General features: G+C 43.3%; 1 protein-coding gene across 1 annotated transcript in view; it reads right to left on the reverse strand.

Moving 5' to 3' along the window:
• Positions 1-22,137, reverse strand: part of pomgnt1 (protein O-linked mannose N-acetylglucosaminyltransferase 1 (beta 1,2-)) — a 72,482-nt gene that overhangs the window by 31,855 nt on the left and 18,490 nt on the right. The window contains exons 3-9 of the mRNA XM_072510848.1: positions 17,989-18,104; positions 16,552-16,617; positions 13,805-13,918; positions 4,973-5,090; positions 4,598-4,696; positions 3,869-3,996; positions 2,529-2,599 (exon numbers count right to left, since the gene is read on the reverse strand). Coding sequence (XP_072366949.1) covers positions 2,529-2,599; positions 3,869-3,996; positions 4,598-4,696; positions 4,973-5,090; positions 13,805-13,918; positions 16,552-16,617; positions 17,989-18,104 — 712 coding nt within the window. The remainder of the gene's footprint in view (positions 1-2,528; positions 2,600-3,868; positions 3,997-4,597; positions 4,697-4,972; positions 5,091-13,804; positions 13,919-16,551; positions 16,618-17,988; positions 18,105-22,137) is intronic.

The following is a 22,137-nucleotide window of genomic DNA, read 5'->3' on the forward strand; positions in this document are numbered from 1 at the left end:
TGGAGAAGGTAGTCAAGAAGGCATACGGCATGCTTGCCTTCATTGGCCGGGGCATTGAGTATAAGAATTGGCAAGTCATGTTGCAGCTGTATAGAACCTTAGTTAGGCCACACTTGGAGTATAGTGTTCAATTCTGGTCGCCACACTACCAGAAGGATGTGGAGGCTTTAGAGAGGGTGCAGAAGAGATTTACCAGAATGTTGCCTGGTATGGAGGGCATAAGCTATGAGGAGCGATTGAATAAACTCGGTTTGTTCTCACTGGAACGAAGGAGGTTGAGGGGCGACCTGATAGAGGTATACAAAATTATGAGGGGCATAGACAGAGTGGATAGTCAGAGGCTTTTCCCCAGGGTAGAGGGGTCAATTACTAGGGGGCATAGGTTTAAGGTGAGAGGGGCAAGGTTTAGAGTAGATGTACGAGGCAAGTTTTTTACGCAGAGGGTAGTGGGTACCTGGAACTCGCTACCGGAGGAGGTAGTGGAAGCAGGGACGATAGGGACATTTAAGGGGCATCTTGACAAATATATGAATAGGATGGGAATAGAAGGATACGGACCCAGGAAGTGTAGAAGATTGTAGTTTAGTCGGGCAGTATGGTCGGCATGGGCTTGGAGGGCCGAAGGGCCTGTTCCTGTGCTGTACATTTCTTTGTTCTTTGTTGATATTTGTAACATATTCACGGTTTAGAACTGCTCCTAGCAAACCTCTCATGAAACCATGGAAATATCAATTTTATATTTGTGACATTAAAAACAAATCAATCAAATACAATAGAAAACAAAAATATGCATTAACAATGTTGATTTTCCTGGAAAATTGGCTTACTTTGGATGTGGTTTATTTAGACTTTCAGAAGGCTTTCGACAAGATCTCACATAGCAGATTACTATGTAAAGTTAAAGCGCATGGGAATGTGGGTAGTGTCTCGGGATGGGTAGAAAGCTGGTTAGGAAGCAAAAAACTGGAATAAGTGGTTCTTTTTCCGATTGACAGGCAGTGACTAGTGGGGTACTGAAGGGATCTGTGCTAGGACCTGTTCACATCATATATTAATGATTTTAATGAAGGAACTAACTCCAAATTTGCAGGTGATACAAAGTTGGGTGGGAGGGTGAGCTGAGGAGGATGCAGAGAGGATGCAGAGATGCTTCAGTGGGATTGGGGCAGGCTGAGTGTGTTGGCATATGCATGACAGATGCAGTATAATGTGGATAAATGTGAGGTGACCTGTTTTGGTAGTAAGAATAGGAAGGCAGATTATTTTTTGAATAGGTGTAAATTGAGAAAGGTGGATACTCAGTGAGACCTTAGTGTCTTCATGCATTAGTCGCTGAAAGTAAGCATGCAGGTACAGCAGGCAGTAAAGAACGCAAATCGTATGTTGACTTTCGAGCAAGCAGATTTGAGTATAGGAATAGAGATGTTTTACTGAAATTGTATGGGGCATTGATGATGCCACACCTGCAGTATTGTGCGCAGTTTTGGTGCCGAATCTGAGGAAGGATGTTCTTGTAATGGAAGGAGTGCAGCAAAGGTTTGCCAGGCTGATTCCTGGAATAACGGGACTGTCATACGAGGAGAGACTAAATTGGTTAGGATTATGTTCATTGGAGATTAGAAGAGTGAGAGGGGATCTCATGAAAGCTTAAAATTCTAACGGGATTAGAGAGGGTAGATTGAGAAAGAACGCAGGCGTTGCACTCGCGAGTTTCTTGAAAAAAATACAACCCAATTCACTTGCCTTCAGGGGGCTAGCAGGGACTCGGAGTGCTTCACGCAGCTTTGGCTGCGGATAAGGGCCCCCGCACTTCCAGTTCCGAGTTCGCGCATGCGCACAGCGGTTGGCCTCCAGCGGCCGCGCTGAGTGCCATGGCAGACTCGGACCGCGGACCCACACAAAGAAACTAGCCCGCCCCCGATCGGCCGCGCGCCCGAGGATCCGTCCGGCCCGATCTCGGCCCGGCCACTCATAAGGCCCCCCCCCCCCCCCGTGCCCGATCTCCCCGTCCTGGTGGGGGTCCGCAGCCTCCACACGAGCATCCCGACCGGCCATACCACGTTAGTTCTACGCAGTCGGGAACTTGGCTGGTCGGGAACGGAGTATTGCTGGCCGGGCCTCTGGCAATAGCCCACCAACCATGCGGCATAATTCATGAACACGTGGATATTCGGGTCCCAGAGAATCACTGGAGCGGCGCCAGGCCCGATTCCGTCGGGAAATTTGATTCTCCGCCACCGCGCCAAACGCGATTTCGGATAAGGGTGTTGAACTTGATGATCAACCATGATTATAATGAATGGTGGAGCAGGTTCGAAGGGCCGAATGGCCTCCTCCTGCTTCTATTTTTATGTATGATTCTATGTACTTTGCAAAAAGCATTAATTGCCAACTTTGAGCTTGAATAGAATATGAAAGAATTGCACAATCCAAAACAAAACATCCAGTAAGCAAACAAAAAGTCATAATACATCATGTTACGGACATGATGTAAAGCCAAAAGTAACAATGCTATCATTGCATCTCACCTGTAAAGGTAGTTAGGCCTGTTACCAGCTATCACCGCCACTGGAACTTCATAAACTTTGTTATCTTTTAACTGCAAAATTAAAGCACAACGCTCAAACATACTCCAATTACCAAAGGTTCCCCTTTGAACGGGAAATTAAATTTCACCAGATGATAATTTGCAACAGTTCTGATATTTAGGCTTGTATTAAAATATAAATTCCTCTCTTCACCTCCCATTTCTCTTGTTGAATATAATAAATCATTCTCATATCCCAATGGTTTGTATCTCACAGCAAGAGAAAGAAAGCAATAGGGTGGGGAAATTCAGTCTCTTTCCCCACCCATATCAAACACTCCCTGTAGCTGACCTGCTGCTAGGTCAGTTTCAATGTTACTCCGACCCTGCCAGCAGAAATTGCTCAGTGATGCCAGAGAAATAACTAGCCTGGTAAATGTCTCTCCTTCAAGAGAAAAGCCTTTGTCTCTTTTTTATGCAAACACATGAAAGCATGACTGAAGTACGTAACTTAGCAGCATGTAAATCAATCTCTTTTCATTGCTGCTACAATGCACCACACCCAAATACAAGTCTTAGAACTAATACTGAGGAGCAATCTGAAGTCTGAAGCTGCAACTTGCACCAACAAAGCTGCCTGCCAGTGGAGTTTACTTCACCTTCAGAGGAATTACTACATGGGACAAGATCAGGAGAAAAATAAAGAATCGTGCTTGCTGGGCAACTTTTATGAAGCCGACAGGAAGATGAGCAGCTTGCAAAAAAAACGGAAAAGTCATCTAAACTATGATTAAACAGCAGAGTGTGGGAGGACACGGGGTAACGCTCATGATTTTCCTCTGCATTCCCAACCACAGTGGTTTAATTAGGGGTATACTTCCCTAAACCACAGAGAGGCAGGGGAGAAAGCTTGCAAGACAAAATTGCTTCAAATCAGTTTGCTGGGTCACAGGTCCACAGCAACAGCCCATGAATATTTTCCAGCTCTGTTCTCAACCAGGTTTCTCTTTTTATTCATTGCCTCACTTATGGCCACCTACTCCTTCAGACAGTGACGATCAGATGACACACGCTGAGGGGAATTTCTCAGAGTGCTGAATGGAAGTATCTGCTAGGAATACCACATGCTCACCCGGCTGATCAACAAGTCAAGACTGCCTTGTATGATCAGATTTATTCAGTGAACAACCAGGTCAAACCTACTTCTAGGCTAGCTGGTGCTGATCCAATCATCAAACCAAACCTATTGCAACTAAAACTGTCACATAGAATCAATTAATTGAATGACCGAATACAGTGAAAGCATCGCACAATAAAGCAATTCAAGAAAAATAAACTTACAGGGTCAGGGTTAAATTCAATAGGAGCTGGATCCTTGCAGCTGCAAATGCTCCCATATCCTTCAACTTTGCTGCAGAAAGTCTTTCTCCTCCAATTGGCATCCGTGTGAGCCCAGTGACATTCAGCATCTTTAAATAAGAAAAAAATACACACAAACTTTTAACAATACTGTTGATGTTCTGTGGCATCTCTCGCCAAGCAACTGATTCAGGATATATTGACATTTGTTTCCTTCAGAGCCTGCTCATTGCTAGTACAAAAAGGTACTTCTAACCGCGAGAGGGACATCTCAGTAGTGCTGCTAGAATTACATGAGCTCTGAAAAAGTCCTTAAATGTAGTTTCACATTTAATATAAAAGTGGTAAAAACATACGTTTTACATTTGTTTAATCCCATTAAACAACACTGGAGTCTTGAAGAAAATGAAACTAGCTAGATTCCCAGCTTTGAAAAGATTTAGTGCTCAACTTGCCACCTGCTTCACTTGGGGTTCACTATACTCAGAGAGTCTTGGTCCTTCAATTTAGTTTCTCAATTTGTTTTTATTATTATGGTTTCATCAAACATCTAATATTTCCCAAAGGTTATTTTATCTTTTTATGTTTAAAAAAAAAAAATTGACAATTAAGAAGATAATGGGATTTGCATAAAAAGAGGAGTACGTACAATGGACGGCAGTGAGGCTTAGACCTTGGAAGTATTTTTAAAAATGAAATGTAAAAACTCACCTTCAGCAGAGCTTAGCTGGACTTCTGTCTTCAATAAAACAGGATCGCCCCAGGTGGCCAAAGCTGGAGACTTTGAATGTTTCTCACCATATACTTGACCTAATAATAAAATGTTGAACTTTGTAAAGTCAGATTGCAAGTAAATTTCAATAGGGCATTTACTGTTACTGCACTTGTTAACTGCAAGAATGTTAAGTGCTCCAGTATTACTAACAAGCCAGTGTAGACAATGAATCTAAAACAACCCTGGTTCAGTGAATCAATGTTATAAATTTTCACCATTTTATTCTTGGTTCAATCTTTACAACATTTTTTTATAGCATGAATCAAAGTTTGTTCATATTATGTTTGAATTTAAATGTACATATACTACACCTCCTTTCTTTACCACAAAAGTCCACATGTCTCGCCAACTAAGCGATGAGGCAATCTGACTACCCAGTCCTTTTAGTAGGCTTTTGGCTGTGTCTTTCAAATGGAAGGATCCCTCATCCTGCACCAAAAAGTTGGGGGGGAGTGGGGGGGGGTTGGAGAAGAAAAGATCAGTTCTTTCCCACAGTGCATCCATTGACAGGTAAAGAAAATTGAAATGATGAATAGAACACAGGAATATAAATGATACTTGACCTCAGAGTCACATCCCCAACAGCAATCCCTTATGCACCCCTTGCAATGTCACTTTTCTGTGGATACACACACTTATCCCAAGAAATTGGGTTTTCTCCCAACCTATTTCTGTATGCTTAAACTGTGAAGTCCTTCAAGAGTGGGGCCACATTAGGAAAATAAATCTGCTCCATTTATAAAGTAATTCTTGATAAAACAAGACTTGTGGTCAAAAAGAACATCCAAGATTCAAGGTGTAAAAATGACATTATATCTGGTTTGAACTGCCGGAGAAGGGATAGGGGGCATAAATATAGCTTACTTTGATTTTCATTGTTTAGGCTTAAATTTCAATAAAACCAATTTGCTACCCAGCCTGAGAAAACTGAAGTTCGACTGAAATAGACATTAAGCCCAAACGATTAAGCCCAAACGATGGAATAACCTGTTCTCCTGTTGCGCATTAACCCAATCGAGAATGTCTGCACCTCAGCTGGTGTCTTTTGTGCACTTACACCAAGAGTGTGGTAAAAATCAGCACCGAGCGTAGAAGTATTTATGCAAACTGGGCTTTTGAGTAATAAATAAAACCTTCTCTCCCCTTGCTTCCCCCTCCCACCCAACAAATGTACTTGATGTAAAGCATCACCAAGGGCAGAGGTTATCTTGCATAAATTCTTATCCAGAGATATTTGTAAATCTTTCTGCTCCCACTCCCTTTACCCAATAGGGATTATGTGGCTGCATTCGTGAGTGAATGCACTGAGAGGACAAACAATGAGTGAATCAGCAGTTATATTAATGAGTTTGAGAATCAAGCTTTTCAGTTACATCCAGACCAAGATTCAAGTTCACACTTTAAGGACAGGCGTATCTTACTACACTGGAATTCTGCTATAACATGGTATTAGGGAGCAGATCTCAAAACCGCATGATTTTGTTTCCCAGGCCAACCAGCATTTCCTCCCAGCCTGGGATGTGTATCCTTTGGGCCCACTCATACGGTGCCTAGGGCCAATATTACATGCATAGATCTACATCCATGTCCTTGCGCTCAAAAAATAAATAAATAAAGCAAGCGCACCATAGAATCAGCCAAATACGTTTTTTTAGACTGTGGGTAACTGTTTGTAGTTTGGGATATCGGGGGCATTTGTGGCTACGTTTGCAGAAGAAAGAAAAGCTGCAAGTGTATTAGCACAGTTGAGAGGAGTGGGATATGTGGCTGTATTTAGAGTGCAACGGTCTAGATTCATCACATTCAGCCATAAAAATATTTGACTTCTGGTGGCGGCCAGGAGGTGAACGGGCACAAATAAGGTGGCTTCCGCTCGGGGATGTGGTTTTGGCCCTTTTTGCCTGTTTAACTGGAGTTTTTTGGAGAGAAAAGGGGTGTAATTTGGAAGTTTTTGTTCCTGCTCTGGCGACGATGTCTGGACGATATAATACGAGGAACAGGTGGCATGGAGGACTGGAGGAGGGGCAGATTGATGATGATGAGGGTTTCTTTATTTATGTATTGGTCTGAGGGGGCGGAAAAGGCGGCCATCTTGGGTAGGTTTGGAACCAGTATAAGTTGGGGCCCTGGCGGACTTCCTTGTGGGTAGGCAAGGGAGGCCCCCAATCAGGTGGGTTACATGGAACGCGAGGAGGATAAATGGGCCAGTTAAAAGATCCCGGGTGTTTGCTCATCTAAGGAGTTTGAAGGCGGATGTAGTTTTCTTGTAGAAGACAGATCTGAGAGTTCAGGACCAGACGACTGTGGAAAGGTGGTGGGGCAAGTGTGCCACTCGAGTTTTGATGGCAGGACGAGGGGGATCGCGGTGCTGATCATTAGGAGGATGACCTTTTCGGTGGCTAATATTAAGGTGGACTCGGAGGGGAGAGGTGTGATAGTGATTGGAGAGTTGTCAGGCACTCATGTGGTCTTAGTGAATGTATATGCACAGACTTCATTAAGAAGGTGGTGACAGCCACCTCTAAGCATGACTTGCATCAGTTGATTATTGGGGGGGTGGGCACAGCTTTAATTTTGTGTTGGACACTAGGCTGGATAGGTCGAGCCCAAAATCCTTTATAACATCAGGGGTAGCAAAGGAGCTGCTAGTATTCATGGAACAGATTGGGGGACCCATGGAGATTTAGATACCCAAGGGGGAAGGAGTTTTCCTTCTTTTCGCATGTGCATCGGGTCTACTCCTGCAATGATTTTGTTTAAAGCTCATAGAGATAAGTCTGACAGGGCGGAGAGGCAGAGGTTGGTGGATTCCATCCTGGAGGTGGACCGTCAATACTCTGCGGCCCCAACAGCAGAGAGGAAGAAGCTTCAGATGGAGTTAGAGATGGTGTCGACGGAGAAGGCAGTGAGCCAGCTTTGTGGTGCGAGAGCGACATTTTACGAGTACGGAGAGAAGGCCAGCCATTTATAGGCTCACCAGCTGAGGCGACAGATGGCCTCTCGGAAGGTAATCCAGGTTAAGGACTCGGGAGGGTTGGTTTCTGCTCCAGAGAAGGCCAATAGGGTTTTTGAGCCCTTTTGCCAGGGGCTATACAAGTCTGAGCCCCTGGAGGAAGACTCGTCTATGGCAGTTTCTAGATGGGTTGGTCTTCCCGGTGGTGGAAAGGGGAAAAGGGCAGGAGCTGGAGGCACTGCTCGAGCTGGAGGAAATTATGAACTGTATTTGTTCAATGCAGTCAGGGAAGGCATCGGGCCCTGACGGATTCCCTGTGGAAATTTATCAACAGTTTGTGACTGTTTTGGGAACATGTTTAATGATTCTCTGTCCCGGGGTTGTTGCCGGCCACACAGGTGCAGGCATCAATCTCCTTAATCTTGAAAAAGATAAAAGATCCCATGGAGTATTGGTCATTATAGGCCCACAATATACATTAATGATCTGGAAGAAGGTACTGAAGGCACTGTTGCGAAGTTTGCAGATGATACAGAGATTTGTAGAGGAACAGGTAGCATTGATGAAGCAAAGGGGCTGCAGAAGGTCTTGGACAAGCTAGGAGAGTGGGCCATGAAGTGGCAAATGAAATGTGGAAAAGTGTGAGGTTATGCACTTTGGAAGGAAGAATCTAGGCATAGACTATTTTGTAAATGGGGAAATGCTTCGGAAAGCAGAAGCACAAAGGGACTTGGGAGTCCTTGTTCACAATTCTCTTAAGGTTAATGTGCAGGTTCAGTCGGCAGTTAGGAAGGCAAATGCAATGTTAGCATTCATGTCGAGAGGGCTAGAACACTGGAGCAGGGATGTACTTCTCTGGAGCATGTAAAGGGGAAATGGAAGGATAAATTGGGTTGGTTTTGGAGCAGGGGTAGGTGTGGAGCGAGGTTCTGCATAGGGTCAATTTTACCTCGTGTGCAAGGCAGAGTTTGTTTAGATTTAAAGTGGTACATCGGACACACTTAACCAAGGCACCATATAAGTAGGTTCTTCCCAGGTGTGGAGGATAAATGTGAGTTGTTCGAGGGGACCAGCGAACCACTCGCTTACATTTTGGTCTTGCCCTAAACTGGTTACGTTCTCAGCTTCCTTCTTCGAAACAATGTCATTTGATTTTTTTTTAAAATTTTGATTTGATTTATTATTGTCACATGTATTGGTATACAGTGAAAAGTATTTTATCTTGCATGTTATACAAACAATGCATATCGTACATAGGGAAGGAGAGGCTGCAGAATATAATGTTACAGTTATAGCAACGTGTGGAGAAAAGATCAACTTAATACGAGGTAGGTCCATTCAAAAGTCTGATGGCAGTAGGGAAGAAGCTGTTCTTGAGTCGGTTGGTACGTGACCTCAAACTTTGGTATCTTTTTCCTGACGGAAGAAGGTGGAAGAGAGTATGTCCGGGGTGCGTGGAAGAGATTATATACGGGGTGCGTGGGATCCTTAATTATGCTGGCTGCCTTTCCGAGGCAGCGGGAATTGTAGACAGAGTCGATGGATGGAAGGCTGGTTTGCGTGATGGATTGGGCTACATTCACGACCTTCTGTAATTTCATGCGGTCTTGGGCAGAGCAGGATCCAGGCTGTGATACAACCAGAAAGAATGCTTTTCATGGTGCATCTGTAGAAGTTGGTGAGAGTCGTAGGTGACATGCTAAATTTCCTTAGTCCTCTGAGAAAGTAGAGTCGTTGGTGGGCTTTCTTAACTATAGTGTCGGCATGGGGGGACCAGGACAGGTTGTTGGTGATCTGGACACCTAAAAACTTGAAGCTCCCAACCCTTTCTACTTCGTTCCCATTGATGTAGACAGGGGCATATTCTCCACTACGCTTGCTGAAGTCGATGACAATCTCCTTCGTTTTGTTGACATTGAGGGAGAGATTATTGTCGTCGCACCAGTTCACCAGATTCTCTATCTCATTCCTGTACTCTGTCTCGTCATTGTTTGAAATCCGACCCACTACTGTGGTGTCATCAGCAAATTTGAAAATCGAGTTGGAGGGGAATTCGGCCACAGTCATAGGTGTATATGGAGTATAGTAAGGGGCTGAGGACACAGCCATGTGGGGCGCCGGTGTTGAGGATGATCGTGGAGGAGGTGTTGTTGCCTATTCTTACTGATTGTGGCCTGTGGGTTAGAAAGTTCAGGATCCAGTCGCAGAGGGAGGAGCCGAGGCCAAGGCCACGGAGTTTGGAGATGAGTTTCGTAGGAGCGATGGTGTTGAAGACTGGGCTGTAGTCGATAAATAGGAGTCTGACATAGTGTCTTTGTTATCTAGGTGTTCCAGGGTAGAGTGCAGGGCCATGGAGATGGTGTCTGCTGTGGACCTGCTGCAGCGGTAGGCGAACTATAGTGGATAAAGGCAATCCGGGAGGCTGGAGTTGATTCGTGCCATGACTAACCTTTCGAAGCACTTCATGATGATGGATGTCAGAGCCACTGGACGATAGTCATTAAGGCACACTGCTTGGCTTTTTGTTGGTACAGGTATGATGGCCGTCTTCTTGAAGCAGATAGGGACCTCGGATTGTTGTAAAAAGAGGTTGAAGATGTCTGCGAATACCCCCGCCAGCTGATCCGCGCAAGACCCGAGTGCCTGTCCGGATACCCCATCTGGGCCAGTGGCTTTCCGAGGGTTGACCTTCGAGAAGGCTGCTCGGATGTCTGCAATGGTGATCTCAGATACAAGTTCATCTGCAGCTTCTGGGGTGGAGGGCTTGCTCTCACTGACCTCTTGCTCAAAGCGTGCATAGAATGCGTTGAGCTCATCAGGGAGGGGTGCATTGGAGCCGGTGATTTTACATACCTTCATCTTGTAGCCAGTTATGTCTTGCAGACCTTGCCATAGTCGGCGGGGGTCCATGTGGCTAGTCTGGGACTCCAGATTGGTCCGGTACTGTCTTTTGGCATCTTTGATGGGTCTCCTTAGATCATATCTGGCTTTCTTGTATATGTCAGGGTCGCCTGACTTGAATGCCTCAGATCTAGACTTCAGCAAGCAATGGATATCCCTGTTCATCCAGGGTTTCCGGTTGGGAAACAGGCGGATTTGTTTCTTTGGCACACACTTACTAATGAAGTCAGTTACTGTAGTGGCGTACTCCTTCAGTCATTGATTTTGGAAGTTGAGAGTGGAGCCGTGCTCAATGGTGGCGATCTTTGGAGTGTTGGACTTGGTCAGGCTGCATGAGGGGAAGGCGGCTGATGTCTTGGCCTTCGCCTCCAATAGCCCGGAGGTGCGTGTTGCTCAGATGGAGGGCACTGCCGCTGCCCAAGGCATCATCATGGTTGGGAGATTTTTCGGAATTTCTGGATTTGATAAAGTATGCAATAAGGGGATCGGAGGAGGGGTTTACTCCAGATGGCTGCCATTCGTTACCTCCTTTAAGGAGTTGGTTGCCTCCAGCAATTGGGGGCGGTGGGTGGGTTCTGGGTACATTCAAGATAGGTGGGGCTGAGTTTTGGGGATATTTTTATAAAAATTGTATAAATGTGTTTGACCATTTTGATTATTCCAATTGAAAATTTTAAGAATAAAAATATATTATAAAATTGTCACCAATGCTTGTAGTCTCTTCATGCATGTGGGGTGTCAAAGCTACGTCCATTCCTATCATTACCTAATGCCGACATACATATCCACCGTCCTGTAGGGGTTACTGAACAGCCAGCAGCAACACTAACTGGTTTGCTTCTTTCATAACTCAGGTCAAAATGAAATGCCATTATTGCTGTCTCAGCAGAGCTCAGATATTTGGATGAAAGTCTCCCTTGACTTGTGTGGCTTAGTACCAAGCTGGGCAAATTCAATTTAAATGATAATTTGGGGGTCCAAGACTGACCTGTGTTATACCGAGTTTCAGGCTATAGACGGTATAGAGGGACCTCCAACATAGAGTCACATTACATTTGTCTTCTACATAGAACATGTGCATTGATTAGTGTGTATGTAGCACCCTCTGCTGGATAATCACATCTGTATCACTAGAAATTGGCCAGAATTAAAGCAGGGAGAAGCAAATGCAAATCCCATTGTTTTCAGGCAAAATTAAACAATATCTAGTCAGTAAGACTACGGGTTTGAACTCCATCCATTCTCATCAGCGTTGCACATCCCAGCATTTTAGAATTTCATACAAGTGGATCCAGAAGATTTCTGGAAATTATAGAAAAGATCTATTTATTAGTGACAAAAACTCAGACATTAGTGTGTAAAATGGATTGGTCCAAGTTACAGTTTCACATCTTGACCTGGTTGAATAGCTTTCGGGTCAGTTAAAAGACAGGATTTAATAGAAAAACAATAGAAGCTACTTAAAGTCAGGTGCAGGAACGATGTACAACAGATCTAACGTTTTGAGTCTGGATGACTCTTTGTCAAAGTCATCCAAACTCGAAACGTTAGCTCCCTTCTCTCTCCACAGATGCTGTCAGACCTGCTGAGATTGTCCAGTATTTTCTGTTTGTGTTTCAGATTCCAGCATCTGCAGTAATTTGCTTTTATCAACAGATCTAGTTCACAGCAAAGAACAAAGTTCCATCATAACTCTTTCTTTCACCCAAAATACATGCAAATGAAAGGCTTCATTTTACATTTGTGGCTTTTTTCATGGTGGTAGTCATAGCAGCAACTGAGTAATTATGGTTGAGTCTTGTAACTAAACCAGAGACTAATCTAGTCCTTATCTAGATCATCTGACCACAATTGTTTTCAGAAGCTTTGACAAATACAGACTTGGCTTTTCTCAAGAAAATTAAAATTTGCTCATTATTAGTACATTATATGTACCCAAAGTATTATCACCAGATAAGAGCAACAAGATGCATCATACAGATTTGCGAACATTACATCACTAAAGAATTAACTGGAGAATCTAACATGGTATTTTTGACAAGATCAGAGAAGCTGGATGGAAGGTGAGTGAGCGGCAAGGTGGCGCAGTGGTTATCATTGCTGCCTCACAGCGCCAGGGACCTGGGTTCGATTCCCACCTTGGGTGACTGTCTGTGTGGGGTTTGTACATTCTCCGTGCGTCTGCATGGGTTTCCTCCGGCTGCTGCAGTTTCCGCCCACAGTCCAAAAATGTGCAGGTTAGGTGGATTGGCCATGCTAAATTGCCCCTTAATGTCCAAAAGGTTAAGTGCAGTTACAGGGTTATGAGGATAGGGCGGGGACATGGGCCTAGGTAGGGTGCTCTTTTAGAGGGTCGGTACAGACTTGATGGGCCGAGTGGCCTCCTTCTGCACTGAAGGGATTCTATCATTGTGATTGAGCAGGAGAGAGAATGATGGATGCAGAATAAGGAGAGCAAGAGAGATGGGGGGTTGGCAATGAGGAAGTAACATTGTGATTAAAGGAATTCAGAGACGTTAAAGAACTACTCTAGCCAGAGATTAGACTAAAACAACTCACTATTAGTTAGGTGACCCCCAAGCTGGTAAGAAGGCAGGGGAGTGAGACGAGGCGAGGTGTTTTTGCACAATACGGACACATTAGGTCAAATGGCCTCCTTCTGTGCTGTAACCATTATATGGTTCCATTACTGCTATATAATAAGTTAAGATTAATAAGAATATAATGTCAGTGTTGCTGAGAGAAGACATTGTAAGGTCAAACAACAGATACAGATTCATCACGCTGGCATCCTCGAGGCAGATGCAAGCAGCCAGAAGGCAAGCCCATCAACACAATTTGGAAAAGAAATTGCACAAGATCCAGAAATCTTTGCCAATGCTATTCAGGAGCCAATCCTAGTGTTTGTTTTATATCTAATCTCGCATATATTTTCCAAGATCAAATATTTGATTTTTTTTTGGGTGCACCTGACCTTGCAAATCTCAGGAGACTGTTCTATTTTGTTCACTCAGCAACTATAAAGTGGTTAAGAGGCGGCTAGATATAGCCCTTGGGGAGAATGGGATCAAAGGCTATGGGGAGAAAACAGGATTAGGCTATTGGATGATCAGTCATGAGCGTGATAAATGGCGGAGCAGGTTCGAAGGGCCAAAAGGCCTCCTCCTTCTCCTATCTTCTATGTATCTATGTTATCTTCAAACAAAATTAAAAAGTAAAAAAATAGCCAAACATGTTCAGACCTTTAGTATCTTATATGTCAATCTGGAGGTTGTGAGAATACACTGACCTTGATAGTAAAGAGAAGGATTCTTCCTCGAGAGACCATATTTAAGAATAGGATCATTGCTTCATCTTCATGGGGTGAATATGTATCAAACACACGTTTGGCCATCACATGACCCTATTCATAAAAATAATCATTCGCTATCATTAGCACCATCAGTAATTGCAGGAAGCTATTAGTTAAGATTTCAAAAATATTTACATATTCAAGCCTTATCAGTCGAGTTTTATCATACTTTCGAACATACTAGTTTTGTACTCGTTACAAAGGCAAAATGTGTGAAAGTGAAATGATTAAGGGAGGTTTTTCCTATATGTGGAGAAAGAATTTCTTATCATTAAGACAAGGTGTCCCCAGTCCATTCAGTAAAACAATTACTGCAACCACTTAGTTTCCAACTGTTTTAAATTATTTCAACAAAACCACATTCGAGTCGGGAAATAAGATTATTTGGAGTCTCCAAAATTAAATTCAAGAACTCTAATTTTGAGATCTCCATCCGTAGTGGCTGGTTTGATTGCAAGACAGCATAGAGCAATTTACATCACAAAAGATCAATGCAGTTACACATTGGATACATACAGCCATAGATTGGAGAGATATTTAGTATGAATGTTGATTGCAGAAATCTTCTTTCAAATTATTTCCACATCTGAGTTAATTGCCAACAGTGGTGAATAATTTCAATCAACATTACCGCATATCGTACTTATTCTGAACCATGTTGGGTATTACTGGGAAAAATTCTAGCAATATAGCAAATTCAGGAACATCGGGCCTAAACAGTTTTCAAGAGCGTCTTAACAAATTAAGACGAGTGGAAAAATACAGATTTTGGGTTCACATCTACAACATTAAAACACCAATTGATGTCAGAAATATTTCTGATTATGTACATTATTTTCCTTCCCATTTTAATTTCTCATTTTTCCATAAACATTAACATTGTGCAGCCCATTTCAATTGAGTTGCTATTGGTTCTCGCTCAGCGGAGATCACTGGTTAATCAGCTCCTTTACTGCTTCCAGTTTTCACTTATGCTCCAACTGTATATTTGAAGCTTCTCCCCACCCCCCACACCAATGAAATCAGTGACAAAACAGTGGCAGATACAAGGGGATTTTCGGGCGGGTGTAAGGAGGTCCTAATAACGTTAATAACGCCGGCTGCAAGCGGCCTTCAAAATGGCCACGAACATGTAAACGAAATGCGGCCGCAAGCGACATCAGCGCGCATGCGCAAAACTATGTGCATGCGCGTCGATGATCGGGCACGCATGCACAGTGCGGCCGCTTTTTTAAAAAAAAAAACGGTCGCAGCTTTTTGTTTTACAAGTTCGGGGGGGGGTTTTATTCATTTATATTATTCATTTTATTTTTATTTTTTTCATTTATTTTATTCATTTTTTTTTTACAAGTTCGGGGGATTTTATTTGATAAAGTTTTAAAGGAAAAAAAATGCAGAACTTTGGACAGATGGAGACTCCATCCTTTCCGACACCAGAAGGCTTCACCTTCATCCAACAGGTTCCATTGGAGGAGCGTGTACGAGGGCCAAAGGGACCCAAAACCATTTCCTCCATTTTTGTCAGCAGCAAACAAGGTAAGAGAAAGTGGTGGGTCACGAAGGCTGGCCAGCGTGGGTCGCGAAGCGGTGTGGGTCGCGAAGGCCGGCCGGCGTGGGTCGCGAAGGCCGGACGGCGTGGGTCGCGAAGGTTGGCCAGTTGGTAAAAATGGGTCCCTGGAAAAAAGGTTTGAAAAACACTGTTCTAAAGAAAAGTACCCACCTGCACCTACAATCCATTTTTCCCACTGCCCCCCCAAAATCTTTCAAATTTAAATCTTGAATGTTGGAAATTTCTTCCTCAATACTAAACCTGGAAGTGAAGTCTACAGCCTCACAATTTTTTCCCCATTCTCGGTTCTGCATCTTCGATTTAAACTTGTATCCATGGCCCCTCATTATTAATTGAGCTACTGGAGCAGTTTGTTCCTCTCTACCCTATCTGGTCCTATCCATCCCTTCATAAAGGGCGGCAATATGGCACAGTGGTTAGCATTGCTGCCTCACAGCTCCAGGGTCACAGGTTCAATTCCAGCCTCCGGTGACTGTCTGTGTGGAGTTTGTACATTCTCCCAGTGTCTGCGTGGGTTTCCTCCATGTGCTCCGGTTTCCTCCCACAGTCCAAAGATGTGCAGGTTAGGTGGATTGGCCATGCTAAATTGCCCGTTAGTGTCCAAAAGGTTAGGTGGGGTTACTGGTTTACGGAGATAGGGTGGAGGCATGGGCTTAAGTAGGGTACCCTTTTCAAAGGCCGGCGTCAGCTCGATGGGCCGAATGGCCTCCTTCTGCACTGCAAATTCTATGATTCTATGATAATTGGACACACTTTTACCATGCTGCCCTGAAATTTGTATTGTTTAAAGGATCCAAGACTTTCTTCATGTTTAAATTTTATTTTGTGGAGGGCAAAAGGCAAACTAGTTAATCTGTATTGTCCATTGAACCCAAAGAGTTTGACCAATAGTGCTTGAATTGTCATATATGCCCCAATATTGTCTGAATTATGTTATATGTACACCAATATTGTCTGAATTATGTTATATGTACACCAATATTGTCTGAATTGTGTCATATATACCCACAGTAGAGTCGGAACTGTCTCTTACATGCCCCAAAACTTTGAAACTAGGTGCAAAATGCTGGTATGTGTGGATGAAGTTTTAGTCTTCTTATTGCAGTGTACTCACTGTAGCTTGATTCAAAACAATAACATGTATTCCTCGACCCTGCTCTTTGACTTCATCCTCAAGAACCTAAAATGGGAAAATACGAAAGTACATCAATATAACCAGGAAATCAACAGAACTCCCCAGAGGAGGGATCTTCTCCCCCATCCACTAAGTGACTGGGCAAATAGGTTAATATCTCAGGTTGCAAATGAAACAAACAGGATGCCCTTCATGATAGGCTGCCAGGGAGTTTGCACTTTTCAATCATTTGCCTTGCTACATAATAGAATTAGATGTTTTTAAATCTTTAGTGGTATTGCTCACATCGCTATTCTTTAATATTATCAAAAGTTTCTTCATACGAAAATATAAAATTAAGTGCTTATTTTACATATAAAATAGGTATTCTATATGGAATGAAAGTGATTCAGTTGTTATTTCTAACAGGTTACAGGAATGTCAGCTGTAGGCAGCAATATACTGGCTCCACAGCAGAATGAGGCAGCTGAACAATTAAAATATCATCAACCAACCTTCCTCTAATTGTTCGATCCTTCCCACTCAACAATTACTATACCTGTACTTATTTTGACCAGACTAAAACTAGTTTAAAAAAGGTTCTGTACAACACAATGGGTTTGATCAATTGTTTTAATTCACAGCAGTATGCAATTCCAGAAATCAACACACAAGGAGCTGGGTTGACATCATAAAGCTACTTGCAATTTGACAATCTCCTCAAAAAAGGGGAGCTGGAGATGACAAGAAAAATTCACAGGATATAAAATATAGTTTTGGCCTTGGCCAGATTTCTTCCAACTTTTGTACTAGATCTGACCTGGAAATCATTGGTGGAACCCACAATTGTTCCACTGCTGCTTTACCTCACTTGGCAGTACAAACTTGAAATACAAATCCAAAACTAAATTTTCATTAGTTGCTCAGTAGTGATGATGAGGCTGAACAAACATGAAATAGCTTTCTTAAATTAGCATCAAACAGAACAAACATTCCCTCAACAGTTCAGTAAGGTGATCAGGAAGGTCTACGGTTTGACCACTGCCATGTTGAGTTAACTGGTCCAGTGATTGGGACGCCAGTTAACACTTCTGAAGAGGAGATATTGGTCTCAAAATGTTAACTTTGTTTCTCGCTCCACAGACGCTGCCAGACCTGCTGAGTGTTTCCAGCACTTCCTATTTTTATTTCCTACATATTTGCTAATAAGAAATGCTATTTTGCAACACTCAGAAGCAGATACAAAGCACAAACAAATTATAAACTTCAATACTCCTGACATACTGGTTTACTTTAACAATACCCCCTGCTGACAAAAGAACTACTTGACTTTCCATACTTATTCCCTTGTGTACACTAAGTCAGTGTTGGTAACAATACAATACTTGTGCAGCAATGTACAGAGAAGGTTAAATAAAGCAGTGAAAAGGTACTTACTGTGGTTCCATCAACAGCAACGTAGACCTTTGACCTGCTGGAATAGACTTCAATATCCAGGACCTTTCGGCCATGGGATGGCCTTCGAGCAGTTTCCATATTGGGAATGATATTATCTGTCACAGGAATATGATAATAAGTCCTTTCAATCAAATTTATAATAGACAGAACTGTAGACAAGTAAATTGGTAGAACTGAGTTTTACACAATAGCCAAGACATTAGCAAATTGCTGTGCAACATTCATTCTCAAGAAATAGAACATAGAACATTACAGCGCAGTACAGGCCCTTCGGCCCTCGATGTTGCGTCGACCTGTGAAACCACTCTAAAGCCCATCTACACTATTCCCTTTTCGTCCATATGTCTATCCAATGACCATTTGAATGCCCTTAGTGTTGGCGAGTCCACTACTGTTGCAGGCAGGGCATTCCACGCCCTTACTACTCTCGGAGTAAAGAAATTACCTCTGACATCTGTCTTATATCTATCGCCCCTCAATTTAAAGCTATGTCCCCTCGTGCTAGACATCACCATCCGAGGAAAAAGGCTCTCACTATCCAATCCTCTGATCATCTTGTATGCCTCAATTAAGTCACCTCTTAACCTTCTTCTCTCTAACGAAAACAGCCTCAAGTCCCTCAGCCTTCCCTCATAAGATCGTCCCTCCATACCAGGCAACATTCTGGTAAATCTCCTCTGCACCCTTTCCAATGCTTCCACATCCTTCCTATAATGCGGCGACCAGAATTGCACGCAATACTCCAAATGCGGCCGCACCAGAGTTTTGTCCAGCTGCAACATGACCTCATGGCTCCGAAACTCAACCCCTCTACCAATAAAAGCTAACACACCATACGCCTTCTTAACAACCCTCTCAACCTGAGTGGCAAATTTCAGGGATCTACGTACATGGACACCGAGGTCTCTCTGCTCATCCACACTGCCAAGAATATTACCATTAGCCCAGTACTCTGTCTTCCTGTTATTCCTTCCAAAATGAATCACCTCACACTTTTCTGCATTAAACTCCATTTGCCACCTCTCAGCCCAGCGCTGCAGCTTATCTATGTCTCTCTGTACCTTGTAACATCCTTCCGCACTGTCCACAACTCCACCGACTTTAGTGATATCTGCAAATTTACTCACCCATCCTTCTACGCCGTCCTCCAGGTCATTTATAAAAATGACAAACAGCAGTGGCCCCAAAACAGATCCTTGTGGTACACCACTAGTAACTGGACTCCAGTCTGAACACTTCCCATCAACCACCACCCTTTGTCTTCTTCCAGCTAGCCAATTTCTGATCCAAACTGCTAAATCTCCCTGAATCCCATGCTTCCGTATTTTCTGCAGTAGCATACCGTGGGGAACCTACTGAAATCCATACACACCACGTCAACTGCTTTACCCACATCCACCTGTTTGGTCACCTTCTCAAAGAACTCAATAAGGTTTGTGAGGCATGACCTACCCTTCACAAAACCGTGTTGACTATGTCTAATCAAATTATTCCTTTCCAGATGATTATACACCCGATCTCTTATAAACCTTTCCAAGATTTTGCCCACAACAGAAGTAAGGCTCACTGGTCTATAGTTACCGGGGTTGTCTTTACTCTCCTTCTTGATCATGGGGACAACATTTGCTATCCTCCAGTCTTCTGGCACTATTCCTGTAGACAAAAATGAACACTATTGCCTATGCCGACAGCCCTGGTGGGCCACCTTCTTGAACTGCTATTCCAGGTAGCTGCTTGATACAACGGAGAGTCTTCCTAATCTACTTTAGAATGACATTAGGAGTCAACCACTTTGGTGCGAGACTGTAATGACATATAGACTAGATTGTTTGAGGATGGCAGGTATCTTTGGCTGAAGGACACAGGTGAGCCATTTTTTTTTTTTTACAATAATCTGCCAGCTTCACGGTCATTTTTACTGTGACCAGCTATTGATTTCCAGATTTAAAACAGAAGTACTGACTTCAAATTCTGTAACTGGAATGTTTTAACCCTCTTGATCTCTGGATTATTAGTCCAGGTCTCAGGATCATTGGTCCAGTAGCATAACCACTACATCCAAGAGAGGTTAAGAGGATCAAACCGCATGAAGAAAGCTCTGGTAAATAATTTGAAATCCAAGACTGTATTACTGCAGGTTTACTGCACCACATCAAGACAAACAGCCTTACTTCTTGCTATTCAATTGAAAGTGATCACTCAAACTGGCATTGCTTACAGCACAATCATATAATGTTTCATTGCAAACATCTTCACATGATAACTGCATGACATAGCCATCATGACACCTGCTACTAGGTCAACCCAAAGTACCAGCATAAAACCGAATGACATACAGGCATACTACAGTTTTATTAACCTATCTAAATTGGATTCTTGTGAACCTACACCACATGAACTGCAGTGTTTAAGAGATTGGAGCAGGAGCAGGCTTAATGGCCTCTCAAGCCTGCTCTGCCATTCAATTAAACTACGGCTGAAATTCCACTACAACTCTACCTTCCCACCCAATCCCCATTTTCATTGCTCCCCTTTAGTCCAAAATCTATCACTCTTAAATATACTCAATGGCTGAGCATCCACAGCTCTCGGAGTTGTAAAATTCTAAAGATTGACAACTGTCTGGGTGGAAATACTTCTCATCCCAGTCTGAAATGGCTGACCACTGATCCTAATATTATGGCTAGACGCGCCAGCCAAAGAAAACGGCCTCTTTGCACTCATTCTCTATCACATCCTCTTAGAATGCGACCACCGATCATTCTTCCAAATGGTAGAGGCTACAGCTGAGTCAACTAAGGGCGATACGGTAGCACAGTAGTTAGCACTGCCGCTTCACAGCTCCAAGCTCCAAGTTTGGATTCCCGGCTTGGGTTACTGTCTGTGTGGAGTCTGCACGTGCTCAGTGTGTCTGCGTGGGTTTCCTCCGGGAGCTCCGGTTTCCTCCCACAGTCCAAAGACGTGCAGGTTAGGTGGATTGGCCATGTTAAATTGCCCTTAGTGTCCAAAGAGTTTGGGTGGGGTTTCTGGGTTACAGGTATGGGGGCGGAGGTGTGGGCTTAAGTGGGGTGCTCTTTCTAAGGGCCGATGCAGCCTCAATGGGCTGCCCTCCTTCTGCATTGTAAATTCAATGTCTAACTCAATCCCATCTTCTAAAACAATCCTCTTGTTCCAGGGATAAAGTCAATGAACCTCAATTTTGTCTCCCTCCCCATCACTTCACCCATTTCTCTAAAGGAGTATACCCTTCCTTGAGTAAGAAAATCAAAACTCGATACAGTATTCCAGGTGTGGGCTAATCAATTTATAATTAATTGCAGCAAAATTTCCTTATTCTTGTATATTTCAACCCCATTACAATAAAGGCAGACATGTTGAATTTGTTGCGGTACCTGCACATTAGTTTTCTGTGACTGATGAAGGAAGGTACCCAAATCCCTCTCAATACTAAACATTTACTTGGATTTTAATGTCTTCAAAAATAATTCCTTTTATTCCTCTTACCAAATGGAAATATCAGCTTTGTCCACAGTATACTCCATCTACCAATTTCTTGCCCACTCACTTAACTTCTCTATATCCCTTTGCAGCTTCTTCACAGGTTCGTAGAAAGCGAAGTGGGAAACTGTCAGCAAACATGGATATATAACACTCAGTCCCTCGTCCATATCATCAATATGGATATCTTAAAAACAAATTGGTGTATGAAGAGAGGAGGCGGTGATCGATGTGGGAACTAATGACACTGCAAGAAGGGTTGAGGTCCTGCACTCAAGAGTTTCAGGAGCTCAGGAAGAAATTAAACAGCAGGACCTCACAGTTACTAACGCCTGGGTTACCCGAGTGCCACATGTGAGTGAGTATAGAAAGAGGAGGATTGGACAGGTTAGTGCACGGCTGGAGAAATGGTGCAGGAGTGTGTGCTTCAGATACCCGAGACATTAAGCTTAGTACTGGGGCAGGAGGGACCTGTTCAGGTGGCAAGTTGTATCTCAACAGAGCTGGGACCAATATCCTTGTGGGAAGGTTAGCTCGTGCTATGTGGGAGGGTCAAAGTTAATTTGGGCATCAGGATAAAACGCTACCTTTAAAAAACACATTGGAGTTCACTTCTAGAAAGATAGAATT

Source organism: Scyliorhinus torazame, chromosome 7 (assembly GCF_047496885.1).
Source record: "Scyliorhinus torazame isolate Kashiwa2021f chromosome 7, sScyTor2.1, whole genome shotgun sequence".
In the NCBI taxonomy this organism is placed as follows: domain Eukaryota; kingdom Metazoa; phylum Chordata; class Chondrichthyes; order Carcharhiniformes; family Scyliorhinidae; genus Scyliorhinus; species Scyliorhinus torazame.